General features: G+C 39.6%; 1 protein-coding gene across 1 annotated transcript in view; it reads right to left on the bottom strand.

The window, feature by feature from the left end:
- Positions 1-14,909: 14,909 nt before the first annotated feature.
- gcgra (glucagon receptor a) overlaps positions 14,910-18,093 on the bottom strand; it is a 45,150-nt gene continuing 41,966 nt past the window's right edge. Inside the window, exons 13-14 of the mRNA XM_061026388.1 lie at positions 17,857-17,898; positions 14,910-17,771 (exon numbers count right to left, since the gene is read on the bottom strand). Of these exons, the coding sequence (XP_060882371.1) occupies positions 17,415-17,771; positions 17,857-17,898 (399 nt within the window). The 3' untranslated portion in view covers positions 14,910-17,414. The remainder of the gene's footprint in view (positions 17,772-17,856; positions 17,899-18,093) is intronic.

Below are 18,093 nucleotides of genomic sequence, written 5' to 3'. Positions count from 1 at the left end.
ATTGTTGTCAGAGAAGCCAGCACTTTAACACAGCAAGTTTCCTTGATGTCTGATGATATAGTAAGGTCAGTTTATGATTTAATCCTGTAGGTATTTTACACATTGCTCCTTTAAGTTTGATATATATTCACATAAAGCATTATGAGGACATTCAACATGTAAGAGGCAATGAGCAACAAATGCAGGCAGTTCACTTGAAGCTCTGAAAACTGTATTTAACATGAAGAATCTTTCTGAACACATTTTAATCAACATGAAAGAATGTCTGTTGTTTCTCTTCTCCCCCTTCTTATATTTTTTTTATTTGGTCATAAGTGACCGCTGTGAACCAGGACTGCCCTGTGGCCCCAGGCGTCTTTGTCCCTATAAATGATGTTACACAGCTCTATGTAAGGGAGAGCTCTTTATACGACTGACTCTAATATAAACTGACTCATAGCTGAGCATGCAGGATCAGGCCTTTAGGGTCAAAATGTTACACCTGAATATGAGAGGCATCCGGTGTGTGGCTTGAACCTTGTGGTTTTACATGCTACGTGTGTATTAATCTGTTTATGCACTTATGATATGTTTTTGTAAAGTTGTCTCCAAGAAACTTACAGAAAACATGTTTGTTTGATTTTTTTAACTAAATTAGATAGTTATTAATGCAAAATGAATTCTGCAAAATGTTGAAAGTGACAGTTTACATATATTACTTTTCCTATTACATCTTTCTAATAATACTTGCTCATATCAACCTACATTAAATGTGTTATTATATTATATTAGTATTTTTGTGATACATGCTATGTTGAATAACTCAGGGCTTATGTTATGAAATGAATGTGTGCTTGGTTTAATACAAAGAAAGGTCAGTGTTTTCAGGCTTTAAGTTAAGTTAAGCTTTAAGTTATCTGTCATTTATTCTTTTACTCCTTGACTCTAACCTCTCACAGGACTCCAGATGTAAGATGATGCTTTGTGTGTAATGCATTTTGTATTGTCTTACTGTATCTGGACCCTGAGTCTGTAATAAAGTTTGATTAATCAGCATGCATTTCCTTTCACGTAATCTGACAGATATCAAGCAGATATTTATCTTCTAACCATCACTGACGACACACTTATAACATTTCACTGCAGATAGAGCTGTAAGATTAGAAGATTATTATGTAATTTTCAAGCCGTCTTAAACAACCCTTCATTTGGATTGATTAATACTTTTTAAGGTCTTAATCAGTTAATAATTTAAGAAATGTAGATCACTGAGTGCTGTACAAACTCCCTGAATATGATAATATTGGATAACCGAGAACAGGCTACTCTAATCAGTATAATTACACTCTTGATTATACAGAGGGAGGAACAGTTGTGATTTGTGGTCAGGAGGGCACAGATGGTAGACGACAGATGTAAAAGTTGTGGATTGGCAGAGTCTGACCTGAGCGTGGCATTCCCTCTTCTCCTCTCACCGGACATGTTTGATCAGCTGCCGGACATTATCCCGCTCTCCCTTTTCCACTCCACGGTTCTTGGACCGCTAAATTCCACTCAATCTGCAGTGAGGTGTGAAACACACCATTTCCTGCGCCAGCTAGAGCAGAATCATTACAACCTGTTCTCCAAAGATATAACTAACCTGCCTTTTTCGTCTTCCTCTCTCTTCTCCCATCTTGTCCCCATCACACTCCCACATGCCTTACGCTGTCATGGAATTATTATACAATCGGTTTTGTATTTAGTCAGCTTTAGGAGGAATGTAGAAACCACTGAGTCTGAGAGAAGACTGACGCACTGTACACACATTCTATTCTAAACTTCCTGAAAATACTGACATTTTCAAGCAGAATAAAACCAGTGATGAAGAAAAGAGGCAGCGACCTGAACAGAGAAAGAAAGTTTGATCATCAACTGGTTTTCCTATCATGTTCAATGTTCTATGAATTGTTCAATCCTTCTTTTGATTTGATACAGGTGCAGCCTTCATCACCATCCAGGCTCTAACCTGCCTCTTGACCAAGTGGCAACCTCCGGTCTTGACAAATGAAGCTAATGCGGAACGGCAAAATCCATCAGCTTCTCAAGGGTCCACTTGAGGATAGCTCCATGAGCCCCGGAAGTCAAATACACATCACAGTCAAAAAAGCCCTTTCATTCAGCAGAAATGAACATGATTACAACCTGGTTCAAAAAGTGAAATAGGTCTGATAAGTAACTGTCCTCGTGGACACGCACTGAACGGCTCTGTTTTGATTTGATGAATGCTTTTGTCTTTGCATTGTTAATGTTTGCAGTGAGTTTGCTGCTTATGTAGCATCTTTATTTCCATTAGCTGCATGTTTCCGTTTTCTATTTGTTTTGGATAAATGTGTCTGTTTAGGGAAATCCGATATATACAGATACAAACCCATACACATTCACCCCATGACTGCACTTACATAATGCACGACAACTTAGAGACACGTCTTCTTTTTGGCTGGCCTATATAAGCAGTTTAAAATCACAACTGTTACTAAAGCCTTGTTCACACTTCGCACAAAAACTCCTGAAAAACACCTGAAGTTTCCGGGTCGAGCTGCATGTGTGAACGCAAACAGCCAAATGTTTCTCTCAGGCTTTATCTGGAGTTTCTCCTGCCAGCCCCCTAGTATCTTTTTTCTGTTGAAAAAATGAGTGAGCTGATGTGAGAATGCAGCAGGATGAGACAAATTCACCTTGAGCAAGTGGGAGGGGCTATGCTACACATAGCATAGGTATAAAGCAAATATTCTCATTAAAGTGTCTACAGAGGACTCTGTTGCTTTGTCCGCCATGTCTTGCCTGAGGAAAACACTTTTATTAAAGAGTTAGTCATGAGAAACATTCAAAGTCTTTCAAATAATTTCATTCTTCCTAAAGCCCTTCTTGAATATCCCTCATAAAGTTACGGGTGTTCAGATATAACTCTCATGAATAATCATAGACGGGAGAGGGTTTAGCCAACAGTCATTTTTTTATGATGCTTCCTTAAAAGCATTTGCTGAGAGTTACCAGAAATGAGAGCGATGCAGACCTTATTTGGTTGTGCTGCACCCCCAGGCATATGACTTATTCTTTATAAACAGCTCATACCATTTTTTTATAATTTACTGCGTTCGCTTGCTATTTTATGGTAAGGACTTTATGTGCAAGTTGCGAGCTGTGCGAGTATCTGTTGGCTCCTTTTTAATCTTTTTTTATGCTAGAGGGTTTTTGTCTTGTTTTGTTCTTAAATTACAGTTGTTAGAGGCTGGGTGTCTGAAGCTCATTCTATTTCAATTTAATCTGCAAGGCAAAGTAGGTTATATTCTCCTGAGGCAAACTAGGTGATACTTGTACTGATAGAGTGTGTGTGCGTGTGTGGGAGAGAGAGAGAGGCTCCAATTCCTGTCCGTGAGGCTCCTGGGATGCTCGATCGCCTCTTAACAGAGCAGATTGGAAACACTTAACCTCCGGGCACAACATTAATGCCATACATCTATAAGGATGGAGGTATCCAAGGATAACCAAGGGAGAGGAGGAAGAGATAGTGTCTTGATTCTGTCTGGAATCAAGTAGTCTGACTGTATCATATCTCAGTGTTTCCATTATGTCGGCCATGGTTCACATGGCCCCTCACACTGTCTGGTGAGGAAAGCTGCTGTCACTGCAGGAATCTCCTTAGAGCTGACACAAACTCCAGCTAATGAACATTTAATCAAATCCTACATTAAGCAATTATTCAGCCTGCTATGATTCATTTCTAATACGATTAGACTTCGGGCCACTTGTCTTCTAGACAAATCAGCTTTATAATGGAAGTAATAGAACTGAATTAGTTCAACCACTCTGAATGGAGAGGGACTTTCTTATTGCCCCAATCAGTAAAGGAAGTGAATTTAAAAAAGGCACTCATCCTCAGTTACTTATACGGGTGCTGAATCCTCAATCAAAGAAATATACAAAATGTTTCAATGACACTGAAATCTTAAATTACCACTTTTTTATTGCCACAATTTATATTTTTATTGCAACAATAAATAAAGTGGATGCTTAAGATTTATGCTGTCCTGATACTTTCACAAACATTAGAGGCAATCTTTTCATCTATAAGCTCCATATGGACTTTCAGATTATACATCGCTTACTGTGATGTTAGAAAATAACTGACAGTTTCTAGACATGTTCACAACTGTTATCTGGAGTTTTGAATTGTTTTGAAAAGTAGAATTGATTGCAGCTGAAGAATAATTAGATTAAACTAAGATGTTGCTATTATGCTACATCATCAGTGGAACCAATGACTTTTTATTTAATATAAGGGTTGATCAAGTGACAAACCCACAAAAGAAACAATACACTCAATAGAGGTCAACAATCTGGTTCCAGAAGTTAAATCCCTTTTATTTTCTCCATAGTGATTTTCATTATTTACCATAATTTCTTAAAAAGGTAGACTTACTACAAGCTACCTGTGTGTAACATTGCTATATGCTTCTGTAGAAGGCACAAGTTTGTTTTAAGAAAAACTTGGTTTATTCACAATCCCGAAAAAAATGACTACACTACCCACAATCCCAGAGTGTCACAGCGACATCTCTAATTGTTTTAGCCAGCTAATGATTACCGCTCTAAAAAAACTTCAGCTGTCGGCTGCTACAACTGAAGTTCAAGGAAGTTCAACACACTTTATATACACAAAGTACACTGTACACTAAAGATAAATGTAGAAAGAGGGGGGGGGGGGGGGGGGGGGGGGTGTCTCATTGGAATGGCAATGGATTGTGGGATATGTAGTGCCTTCACTCTAAGAAAAAAAAATGTATGGTCTTGTACATTTTCCTTTTTCTCCTAGTCCAGTGTTTTTTTTTTTGCCGAATCACATGTTTAAGGTTGGGTCAAATCAGATATGTATATCAGAACCAGTTTGCTTGTCGGCTTCCATCGCTGCAAACAGGGGCATCCAAAAAGGGCTGTGGTATGATGCTTTAAAACTGCCTGCCTTCTCCAGTCAAAACAAAAACAAACCATTACAGGATCTAAACTTACAGGAGGACAGACAGCTGCTGTATTGTTGTCAGAGAAGCCAACACCTCAACATAGCATGTTTCCTTTAATGTTTGATGATATAGTAAGTATTAATTCAGTCAATATCTTACATATTGGTCCTTTAAATGCTTGTATGAATTAGCCACTGTTTGCTAACTTGCTTGGTATATCAACCTGGTGGTTGTCTTATTAAAACTGGGCTACACCAACAGTGTATAAGATAGACATAACACTATGACTCTACTCTAGAGTGAACCCTTAAACAGAAATAAAAAGTACTTTTGTTGTTCTTAATAGGACAGAACTCTTCCTTTAAAGTAATAACATTGCCTCAACCATTATTTATACACTATCTTAGAGAAACGATTAACAGTACAGACACATGCATTTAGTCCAGTACAATTAAATATAAGTTACATTCTTCAAATGAGCAGACATGATGTGAAAGGAAAGTGAAGGTTTGCTATTTTGTCTGATGTTTTAGTCACCGTGTTTATGTATGATAGTGTAATGGCAAGTCTTAAGTTAGAAATGAGAATCTGTCAGTGGAGATGTAGTTTGCTTTGGTCTTGCATTGCCAAGTTGTCTGCCAAAGATTGATGAACTCCATGAAGCCAACACAAATCCTCTTTGTAAGTCCAATGGCATTGTGGGAGCTACAAGTAAAAAGAACAAGTGGTTAGAATAAGTAAAGTGGTTAGAATGGATGGTGCAAATGTCCTTATATTAGGCAAGACTTTCAGTAAAATCCAATACATCCCTTCAGCAGACACAGAGTTTTATTCCTACCAGACACATTAGACATGTACAGTCTGACCAAAGACACGCTGGATCAGTGAGGGTCAAGATGCTTCTTTGCTGAGGCAGATTATACTTTACCGTGTGCAAGGTCACACTTGTTTTAGCTTCAACAGTCATGTTTCTTCAGAATCCTGTAAAATTGGCCTGAAAATTCACAATCCAGACTCATGGTGATAAAAGTTATTGCTTTTCTTGAATGGTATGGACTGCAAGCACAAAGGTCTCTTTCGAAAGCTAACAATGTGTAGTTTCAGAATGTGTTGACATTCTTCAAACAATCATGCATATTCAGAATGTTCAGAGTGTCGTGGTCTGTTCCTTAAGATTAAACATGGGTAGGATTTGATATCTATATTGTATTTTACATCAACAAAAAGTCGATCAAAACCACAAAGATGATGCCAGTTTGGTCTGGTTCTTGTCCATCCTTCCCTCTCAGTGCCACGTGATTGAAAAATAATAAGCACGGCAGATTCACATTTCCTTTTTTTCTTTGTACAGAAAACAGCCAAACTATTACTAAAGAAATGAAGTGCAACACTTTTTCAAGAGCAGACTTAAACAGGAGTGGTCACTCAGTGAGATAACAACAGGCAGAGAAGCTAAGGTTGATAGAGAGTTCATATTTATTCATCTGAAACTGTAGGAGGGATCACTGATAAAACACATGTGGTCTCAGATGAGTAATCTTTCTTATTCTTCAGATTATGATCTAAGGCACAAGAGGCGTGTAGGAGACAGCAGAGGCAGACCACTGAGGATTCTGGCCAGAGGATATGGCTTTATGATGGGTAGCAATATCTTTTTCTGAAATCAGGGGTCTTTTTTTTGATGCATTACAAAGGGAATGTAATAAACCACGACATAATGATTACCTTTGTTTTCCATTTTCTAAACCGGCCCTACTGATTTCCCTCTTTGGATACAGCATCTGAACCATGTGTCTGTATGAAGAACGTTGCATCTTTTATAGAGCCACAACAGGCTTTCCAAATGAAATAATGCACTGAAAATGATGAAGTAAACCACTGCTGCCAAGCAGCTGACTCAAAACCAACATTGTCCAGGAGACCCAGAAAACACGAAACAAAAGGCAAAGGCTGCCCGGAAGACCTTTGATAAGCCAAAAGGCTGGAGTCACAGCAAACTCTCCAGCACCCCAAGTTACAGACTGGGAAACAGGTAATTGACATCAAATACACACAAAGTTCTGAGTTGGTGTTTATATACACAGACAACTTGAGAAGCCACAGGGAGAACCTCTCACTACCTCTGAAGGTAAGATAATGAGTCAGCGCAGAACACTGGAGACTCCCCACACCTGGGCTTAATCCAAGCCAATCAGTGACACACACACCTGATTGCAGTGAGTTGATACTCTCACCACTCTCACAGAGCTGAAAGAGTGAGAGCCCTCACAGGATCCAGATTTGGTGATCTACTTTTTTCTAACTAGAGATTCACTAATCCACTTTTTTTCAGTTCCGATAAGATTCTGATCATTTTTAATCAATATGAATAGTGTTATTGTTGTTGATTGATTTATGATTAAGGTTACACAAAGCGGTAAACATTTATTATTCAAAGAGCAACACAATTAATAAATTAATAAAAGTGCAATTCAAACTATTCCAAAGAAATGTATCAGAAAGTTGTGCTGGCTTCACATACAAACAGGAAGCAGCAAAAGCTGTGAGGTTTTCAGTGTAAGAGTTGCACTTTTGATCTTATAGAAGGCGATGTTCCATCTGGTCTATACGTCGTTGTGGAGATGATTTGTGAGCAGTTCAGTCTGAATGTCTTCAAAGCAAGATTGTGCAAGCTGAGAATGTTTAAAGTGGTAACGATCGGTGGCGTGGATTTGGGCTGTAAACCTGATAACTGATCCATAAATTACATCAATATCCGACCTGATACAGATATTAGATCAGATCTGTCCCATCTCTATTTCTAACCAGGATCGGGTTATCCAGATCACTTTTTGGATTAGTTTGGATCAAACTGGTCCAGGTACCAAATCTGGATTACAAATGGGACTCTACACTACATAATCACATCACAGTTACTTAAAAATATACATTTTAATAATTGACATTAGCAGCTATTTAGCAGATAATTTTATAGAGATAAAATACTTTTTTTTCTATAACCCTTAGTCTCATTTATCTGACAGATCAATGAAGTAATAAAGCATTCCAGTGCACTATGTATTTTAAAAATGTCGGAAAGTAAAAATGTTGTATTGTTTGATCAGTTAAACCATTTTCTTTCTATTGTTTCCCCTGTAAAGTCTGAATCCAGCCCTCTGCTGGAATCATCATAATCCAAATGTTTTTGATCAGAGTAATCTTCATCCTACTCAAAAGGTTTGAACAACAACGACTGACCCTGGCTGCCTTCACCTTACTGGACTTCTCTTCAGTGTGAATCAGAAGCTGATTGCAGAACTGCATGATGCTGATGTCGCCTCTTGGTCAGTGCTTAAAGGTCTAACTAAGCATTACACGGGGAGCTGTAAATCACATGTCATGTGTTCTCGCTGACCCTTTAGTTAGAGTATTAATTAGGTCATGAGCAGGACACTACTTTTGGTCCTCCAGGCAAGGAAGGGACCTACTGATGTGAGGCTTCTATAAAAAGGTCATAGTCTGGGAAAAGAGTCCCATTAAGAAGGTCGTACAGATGTCAAGCGGCTTCCTCTTCCGCTCACGTGGCGTATCGATTCTGTTCAGCAGGAAAATCCATTCTAATCATGCTCTTTTACTCAATTTTGGGGGTTTATCCTACCTTGTGTGCTTCCACATTCAATACAGAGGATTACATGATGTAATCAGGGGAATAAAGACCTGAGGTATCAAACTCCAATAAGTTAGATGAAGCTGAATTAAATAGCTCACATTGACAGTGATGCAGCTTTTAGGGGGTTTTTAAAACAGGAAAGCTCCGTCACCTGTGTAGCCCAGCATGCAGCTCAGAAAGTGCTGCATCCAAAGTACAACCTGAGATCACTCCACACTGTGATCTGTCAGACTATTATAAGAGTAGGGTCACGTCATTGGAACTTTATTTAGACACTACATCCTGTTATGGAAATACACTTAGTCCCTTCAAGCGTTTGATGCCCTGAGAATAATAGCTGCAGAGATACATGGAAATGGAAATTTAATAAGGGGAAGAATATTAAATGGATTAAGACAGTTCACTACAATTTTAAATCGTAAATTTTTTTTTAGATTTTCTGTTTCCTGCTTTTTCTCTTATCCTCATTCTTTCTGCATTTCAATGACATTTTTGACAAGCTTGAAAGGCATGAAAGTTTCTTTGAAAAAGAACATAATGGACTGGACTTTTTCTGAGTATTTGATTCATTCTTCAGGAACCTTCAGCTTTGAAAAAATATGTCGTCTTTGACAGTGTGTTAACTTGGATTTTCGATAAGTGAAACACTAAAATCATAAAACACAAAAAGGTTTTCTTTGTCTGTGGGGCTAGCATTGAAAAAGCAGAGTAGGATTTTTCTGGCACGACTTCACCAACTACCAAGGTGCATGAAGAGTGAAAGAGGTCAAAAAGCTCCAGCAACACTTGTAGTATGATGATCAAGCTTTTTGACCTCTTGTGTGGGCTAACAGGACAGGGCAGGAGTAACATCCTGGCTTTATTGTACTTACATTGCACTAACATGTTCTCACTACCAAATAGTCAGACACTGACCTTGTAGTTTCATTGAATTATGATTGACATAGAGATACAGATACAGTGTAAAGGCTGTCACACTTGCCAGTCACTGAGGTGGGGTTAGGGAATAATCTCAGGGGAGTGTCTAACTGGCCCAGATTTCGACCAGGTGTGGGAAGCTTAAATATACCGTTGATTTCCAGCACTCTATCCTGACTTATAATCTCACAATCAGAGGTAGTGGGAGGTTATTTAAGTGTTTTCTCATTGTTGTTTAGGAATGTAGTGATTTGCTCACCATTTCCACCTCAGTGTAGTTAGTTCAATCAGGAGAGGTAAGTGAATTAAGATTTGATTTACTACAATGAATAACATTATATGTCCATAATATGTGACTTGATGGAAAGACTTTGGCGCTTGGACTCTATGGGGACACTAGTGATGGTGAAGCTGACGACTTGATGAGAGCGGATGGGTGAAGAATTGATGGATGATGATTCTGTGAAGGTGGGCGTTGATGGGGAGATAGATGGGCGCACAAAAGGAACTACTTTAAAGTGGAGCAGAACGATGGATGAAAATGTGGCAGGAACGCCATGCAATTGGTTAGATGAATATTTCTGACGAGACAGCTGATTATCCAATGACAGCCTCAGAAAATGAAAGCTCGAGAATGACAGCGGAAAGTGTTAGCATGCAAAAAGGGATGAATGAGAGAATGACCCGATCATGAAGACAATTATATAGTCTTCCTGACTGAACTTACGCTAGAGCTTCATTTGGTGCTCGGTTTTTCTAACCCAGCCTGAAAGTTTATTTTCTAGTCTCAGTGCTATTTAGGAAGGAGATTGTGATTATCCATAGGAACACAACATCAACATTTCTGTCTTTATACTACTTTTTTTTAGGGAAAAGCTACTTGAATGGAATGATCCTAGTGCTCGACTACAGGACTGGCAGTCGACTGAGGCTCTGACCAGCGAATCGTCAAGTACTCGACTGGGGTAGCCCCGACCTGGAACTGGATCAGCCCACAAAAGCTGAGAAACACCAAACAGCAAAGTCAGCACAGATGGTGTTTTCTGCCTCAGACCAATATAAAATGTCCCCGCCAAAGAACACCTGGCGCAGGGACCTCAAGACTGAAATCAAGCAGAGCAGACTAACATGGAAACAACTGGAAAAGAATGCTCAGGACAGAAAACTCTGGCAGACTGTGGTCAACAGCTTATGCTCCACAGAAGAGTGATAGGCACAAGTATAACTTACAGTTCAAACCTCTGGACATGCAGGAAAATGTGTTCTTTTGAGTCAGTGGTAAAGGTCAGGATTGACAGCGAACCCTCAGGGATTTTGACAACTCAGAGATCTTGGAATGAAGAGGAAATGAGGGCATTTAAACACAGTCACTGAAAAGGCTCTCCATAGGAAACTGCAAACTTGGCCAGATGATATTGGCTGCTGCCATTCCCCAGAGAAACCACAAAGAAGTGTTTGGCTTCTGAAACTCTTGGGATGTTTGCCGTATGCCATAATTGCTAATTTCCTTTCAGCAAGGATTTGTAATTCAGAGTAAAGCACACAATAGTAGACAGGAATATTCATTATTGAAAAGTGATGGCACTATGGGCTGCATTGTGGGGGTTGTAACAAGCGTTTCCCCAAGTGTGACAGGAATTACCCACAGGCATTCAATGGAGTATTGAATATATAGCACACAGCGTTTGGTTTGGTCACTATAATGTAACCATGGGAATAGAAGGAAAAAATAACGTATTAAAATGGAGGGAAATGAGACAATATTCTCATCCATAATTGTTTTATTACATGAGGTAGGAGGCAACTGTGCAGCAAATGGATGTTTGAATGGGAAGTTTGATAATGGCAATAAAAAAAGATTTGTGAAAGAAAATCCTTTGAATTCATTTTTAGATAAAAACCGAAACAAATGAAAGACTGGAGAACATTCCTCTTTCTATTTCTGATTAAATATTTCATGTAGACCTCAGACCTTGCAGCCCCTCTACAATCAGCCCTTGCAGTAGATGGTTTACCTCTTTTTATGAGCTAAAGCTTACATTTGTATTTTTAAAGATATTTATTGAAGCAGAACATAGTTTGTGTTTGGCGTCTAGGCTCCGACCTAATGACTTCTAGCGAGTTTAATTTATATGCAGAAATTTGAGGAGTGATGGAATGATATCTTGAATCCCAAGTCGGAGCCTATACAGGTGGATGCTGGTTGGGTCAGAGCTGGCAATGAGAGAGCAGAGGAAGATACCTGAAATTAAAAATAAAAATAACAATTATTTCTATTTCTATAGCTTTTATTGCTTGTAATCAAATGGAAAATCTCCTAACAGCCTGTTCTGCACACAAGTGGAGCAGACAAAGCATGCAGATGATGGACTTTTCTCATAATCTGGGTGTTTGTAGACAGGATAGGGATACATATTAGAGTAAGAAAACATGGAAAAGTGTATTTTGCATAGTATGTGACTGTCAACATTTGTGTCATTAGGACTTGTGGGGCTTCTGCAGCCAGACCCAGGTGGACACCCAAGGACCTGCAGTCCTATTACTCAGAATTAGAACTGATGTCACCGTCACAAGCTGTCAAATCTGTCATGTCATTCATCATTTATGGATGAACTAATTGGTCAAACTGTGCCTGGCTTTCGACTTGTAATTGAAGAGAATTAGTGTCTTACATAATAGCAGGATGAAAGCAATTGAAGAAGCTTTTTCTGGCCCATTCAAAATAGCTTTTTATGTCAATGTCAGACCTTTGCTTTTTGAGGGTTATTACAACAGCAGTTACATCTTGATTTGTGTAAATTATTGTGATAATTCCAGATGTCCTTTTTATCCTTTCTCCTCTGGAAATTAAAATAATGAGAAAGAATGCCTCGAAGTTTTGAATTACCATGGTACTTGAAAAGACTGATGGTTTTGAGGTCAGGACTACTTTGTAGCCTTTTAGGCCCATCTATCAAGAATTTAGAAAAAAAATTCATACTTCCTTTCTGGCGTGGTGTAGTTTGATACAGCTCTTTTGTCTGTAAAGACTGCTTGCTAGCTTGGCTAAGAATAAAACATATAAACAGCTAGCCCTGGTCTGTCAAAAATGTACAATATCTGCCTTCAAGCTTCCCTAAAGCTTCCTTTTCAAATGTGACATCACTTCAATCACAGTAAAAACAAAGTCTTAATTCACCCAGTTAATCTAAGGACTGTAGCCTGTAGTTTCATATTATCACACTGGTGAACTTCACTCTGCTACTCTGTCTATGCTCAAACCATCACACTGAGATATTCGTTTTTATCATCTTGGTCTTTTTGATGACAAGAAACGGATTGCACATTTATTTGATTTTATTTGGCAAGCTTGTGACCGGGCCATGCAGGGCTGTTCATTCAGACAATTAGAGTATGTTGGTAAGCTGAGATGGTCTTCTTCATATTACATGGGGATATAACTTTAGTTGACCAGGTTGTCTCGACCCAGAGTGTGTGAACCCAAGGGACTCTGCTGTGCTCGAGAGAGAGAGAGAGAGAGAGAGAGAGAGAGAGAGAGAGAGAGAGAGAGAGAGAGAGTTGATAACGCGACCTCTCAAATGCAACTAATGAGCCCTAACAACCGGACCTGTGACGCTCATACACTAACAACATAATGAACCCCCCTCTCGTTGTTTGCCTCTCATCTCTCCTCCGTTCTTCTACCTTTGTGAAATAGGATAAATTATGCCTCTGTCTAGCTGGGAAACATGAGGAATTGCTATTGTATGGGCTAACTTATACAATGGTAATGTCATTGGAAAGCGGGAAAGATATGCATTTATGCTTGTCTGCCTGCTTGGTTGCAACATTTGCTCCACCAGCGTCACAGTCCATTAAAGAGAGGAAATTGAATTTTGTTTATAACTTCAAATAGACCAAAACCTATTTATTTTCCAGAATCATTTGCCTAAAAATACTTCTATAAATATATCCCCCACTGTATAGAGGTTGACATTTTTGATTACCCATCCGTTTTCATTTGATGAAGGACGAGCGTTGTTCACAATGAGGCGCGTAGTTGACTGGATTGACAGATCAGCGTGGTGAGGCTTAAACCTTTTAGGCCGTCGTTAGGTCGACTGAAAGTTAGGGTGAGCGCATTTTCAGCATGGCGACCGCCATCGATGGGACACCAAAGCCCCCTGCAGAAAGAGACGGGTGAGGTCATTCAGGCTTCGTCCATCAATATTTATGTCTCTGGTCTCTCTGTCTCTGGCACTTCCCAATCCCAGTTTCTATACACTTAACCAATCATTACACAAAATCTTATACAGGGCAGGTCTTGGGGTTGTTGAGGTTCTTTCTTCAACAACCAATATGGCTGCATGTTTTGAATCAGCTATCATAGTTATATAATAGGAACTGGTACCTCAGTTTTAAGGTGAACTCAGCCTTACAGCATCCCATAGTGTCACACTTTTCCCCCTCTAATTAGTTGTAGTGTCCAGAAATATCTTATCAAACATCGATTGATAACGCCAGACGAGAAATGGTAACAGAGAGGTTTAAAAACATCCTGAAATGGTGACCCCTGCCAATGGGTCTCAATGTGTTCAGAGATGAGGCAGCTGAATTTGCACAAATAAAAAAAAAGAATAACTATTTAAAAAGCTTTCCAAAACACAAAAAAAGGAGAGCAGTTCAAACCCTGGCCCTTTACCCCGCTCGCAAATCATGGACTCAAACATGATTCTGAAAAAGTTTGTGTGTGTGTCCATTAACTGAGCTTTTTGCGCTGGCAGCACTCACGACCTCAATTATTGTTGCTTGGCTACTAGGCTTAATATTTGCTTTTATTAAATGAAATATCATAAGAAAACATAAAAATGTTAAGGAATCGTGTCAAGGCATTAGCCGAATGTCTAGACCTGGAAACCCCTAAAGAGACATGTCAGATAAATGTCCATTATTGTTTACACAGCTGATATCAGAAGTCCCACCCATTCTTGATCGTGATTGGTCAGTGAGGGAGAAGTGATATTGACAAGGGCATCTGTGTTTGAAAGAGTTGAACTTTCTTCTACTGAGAGTGCTGTGAGTGCAGCGATAGAAAACAGCTGTCACTGAGAGTGTTTTTTCACTCCAGGCGCTGAAAACACTGAATTGCATTGGTTTTGTTTAAAATGGGTGCTGCCAGAACAGAAAAAATGCTTTAATGGACACAGGCCCTTGTAGAAATTGTCAAACACCGCCCTCAGTCATTCTGACATTAGAAAAATGTCAGGGGAGGGAGATTGTGTACAAGCTCTGATAGCACCTTTGGGTTACTGGTGATACTCGTGTTTTTTTTTTTTACTTTGAAATGATACATTTCGTCACACAAAAGACGCAACAAATTAAAGCCCTGTTTCACTTACATTTCAATTTATTCTTTCACCATTTAGACAAAGTTTGATATGCAGACACAATATATGATGAACTACACCTGAACACAGTCAGATTTTTTTACTGATTGGTTCCTTACAGCAAATATACTGTACATAACCACTTTTAAGAGGAACTGAAAAAGGAATATACTGGTTAGGGCCTCTTAGAGAATACATTCAGACAGAACCACTTTGGTCCAGAGAGGGGAGTGACCCAAGCTGCTGGCTTTAAAAAAAAAAAATATGAATCATTTTCATATGAAATTAGCAATAGACTTTTTTTCACATATTTTACTGAATACCATTTCACTTAAATTGCTACCATGTCAGTATCTTCATATTTCTCCAGCTCTGTAGAACAAGAAAAACACTTCAAATTCCCCTCTGAAAAACCGCAGCGGCAGAGTGTGCATAATGATTCCTGCACAATTCTGAGTATTGGATGCCTACCTGCTCTACAACAATCCTCAGTTGAGGATCGAAAAATAACCTCAGCCTGCAGTTTCTCAACACCAGCACCTGGCTGAAGTGTAGAGCTATTATCTGAATGGAAAACATGTCGCTGTTGTGCTCTTATTATTCTTATTTAGCGCTGCACTATACAAAATAAAACACATGGCAGTAGCACTAGCTTCCATCGTTTACCACAGAGCTGCATCTACCGTATTCATTACATAGCTTTGTCATCTGGGAATGTCATGTGGTGCAATACTGTATATGCAAAAGTGAGACCGACTCTGTGCTCTGTGTGAAGCCAGTTGTACTTCTTTATATTAACCCATCTGGTTGCAGCAACGAGTCCCCCCCGCTGTAACACATCCATTTATCTGGAATACTGAAAATACACACATTCATACCCACCTGAAAATATACCTGTACAGACATGCCTTAAAATATCTTGACAGCAATCAACTAAATCAACCGTTTAAACATATACACAGACACAGTTTCTACCAATTATAAATTAACATTATGCATTAAGTCATACACACACACTTAAGTTGATTCAGTTCTGGCAAACTCAAAGATTAATGTAGGAGGCTTCTTCTTTTAAGCATTATCAAAAGCAAGTGTACCATTCAGCTTTCACTAGAATGTTTAGTAAATGTTTTGTTCTGCTTTTAGGGTTCAGAGATTTGTTCTGAGTGTCCACTCTGCAGCCCCATGCACACACAGAATATGGCAGAATATTACACATGGTCTGTAGGGTAACATGCAGTCATGAGCACAGGCTCCCTGACGACTTGCTGCAAGAAGCCTCTGCAAATTACTTGCAGGTTGAGCTCCATAAATCCAGCAGTCTGCATGACAACCTATTTATATATCATGTCCCAATCACCCTTGTTCCAGAGATGACATGTTATTTTGTGTTGGATTCATAAATTGGGGTGGCTTTACATTTTATGTCTATATTTTGTGTATTTTTTTTATCCTTGATTTGAGTGCAAGGATTCTCCTATGAACTCCATTGGTTGAGCGCTCTACTGCGTGGAAGTTTGTATTTTATGACAATGCATGTGAGTCAGACAACGTCTTAATGGCAGGGGAGAGAGAAAACACATTTTATGGCACAGGGTTGCATCTACTCCCTTGAAAATAACATCTGGCACGTTTCAGTGGAGCCCTAAGCAGTCTCCAAGGTTTAATTTTTTTTGTAAAACTCCCCCCTGTAAGTAAGTCAAGTGCTAATCATTTTAGCTTATTCATAGTTCATCCCAAACCAGCTGTTGATCTCTTTTAAACATCTACACAGTATGTATGCCAGGAATGTCCAGATGGGAACAGCTGCCAATTTCCAATGAGCCCTGCATGGGGCTGTTTGAACGCCACTGTGGTCACCTTACTGTTTGAGGTAACATGATGTTTTTTTTTCCTTTTCTATATATTTCCAAAAAGTCAGACAAGAAATAATTTACAGAAATCAAAGCACAGCTCCTGACCAGGTTTTCTTTTTGTGTGTGTGTCACTTATTTGGTCTTTTTTTTGTACACAGTTCAATGTCCGATTTGCCTTTCACCTCCAGTACCACAAAACACACATTTGCTACACAACATAGATTAAAGCAGAGGCTCAAGCAAGGACCCTGTGTGGTTTTTTTTTGTTTCTGTTGCTATTTGAGGTTTCAGGGTTTTCTCTCATTATTGTACACGTCGTATCGGCCTCAAGATGCTGTTGTTGCACCGTCCAACATGCAGCAGAGTTTTTCACTGTCTATCAAACACCTACAAAAATCAATTTACAAAGGCTCACGGTGCTCAAGACATCTCAGCGTGGGCGTTTGCTGTATCATTCTCTGTTTGCAGGTTTTGGAGGGGGCTGAGTGTCTCACAGTGGCACTGATCTCTGAGGCAAAGGCCGCTCTGACAGATGACTCCCTGACAGCCCATCTCTTAACAGCCACCCAGGGCAGTTTGTCAGAGCTAGACGAGAGCTCAAGGCCCTCCAACTTTTTTTTCATCAAGATATCATTCCCAGCACATTTCAGAGATCGCTCTCCACGTTCTCCCTCGAAGCCTCGTAGCCCTGCACCTTGTCTGTAATGCTGATGTCCTCCTCTAGGGTGGAGTTGCTGATGGTTCCCTCACTCCCGCACTTCCCTTCTCTCTTACTATCCATCATACCGTTGTGGCATCCAGCAACAAGCATGAGCGTCTCTTCCGGGCTGCATACCGGGGCAGAGCTCTTGGCGATGTCTGGAAGCTGAGTCAGTCGGGAGACGTGGTTCAACAGGCTTGCTGTCTTGGTGTTGGGTGTATTGCTGTACGTGTGGCGGTATTCCTCCTCAATGTTCCTCCCCAGCTTCCAGCGCTTCCACTTCTTCAGGATCTCAGACTGTACCTGAGGAGAGACAAAGCTTGATGTCAATAATGAGATGGACGAGGGCTGACAAATGTGTGTTTGTGGTTCACACAGGAAGACTTACTTCTTTGTTGACAAAGCAGTACAAGATGGCCACCAAGAGACCCTGTGGAGAAAACCAACACTGTGTCAGTCCTCTACTTTACCTCAGTGTAGATATAATATTCTCACACAAATGTCATTTTAAATACCCAACATTAAAAGCCATAAACGCTTAATTCTTCTCTGGGGTTTTCATTGTTTCCTCCTCTGTCTTCATCAAGACAACCTCCCCTGTTGTTGAACAGTACGCGTGACACAC

This window comes from Labrus mixtus, chromosome 20 (assembly GCF_963584025.1).
Source record: "Labrus mixtus chromosome 20, fLabMix1.1, whole genome shotgun sequence".
NCBI classification, from domain to species: Eukaryota; Metazoa; Chordata; class Actinopteri; order Labriformes; family Labridae; genus Labrus; species Labrus mixtus.
The sequence above is the reverse complement of the archived record's forward strand: the minus strand, read 5'-3'. Positions and strand labels throughout refer to the sequence as shown.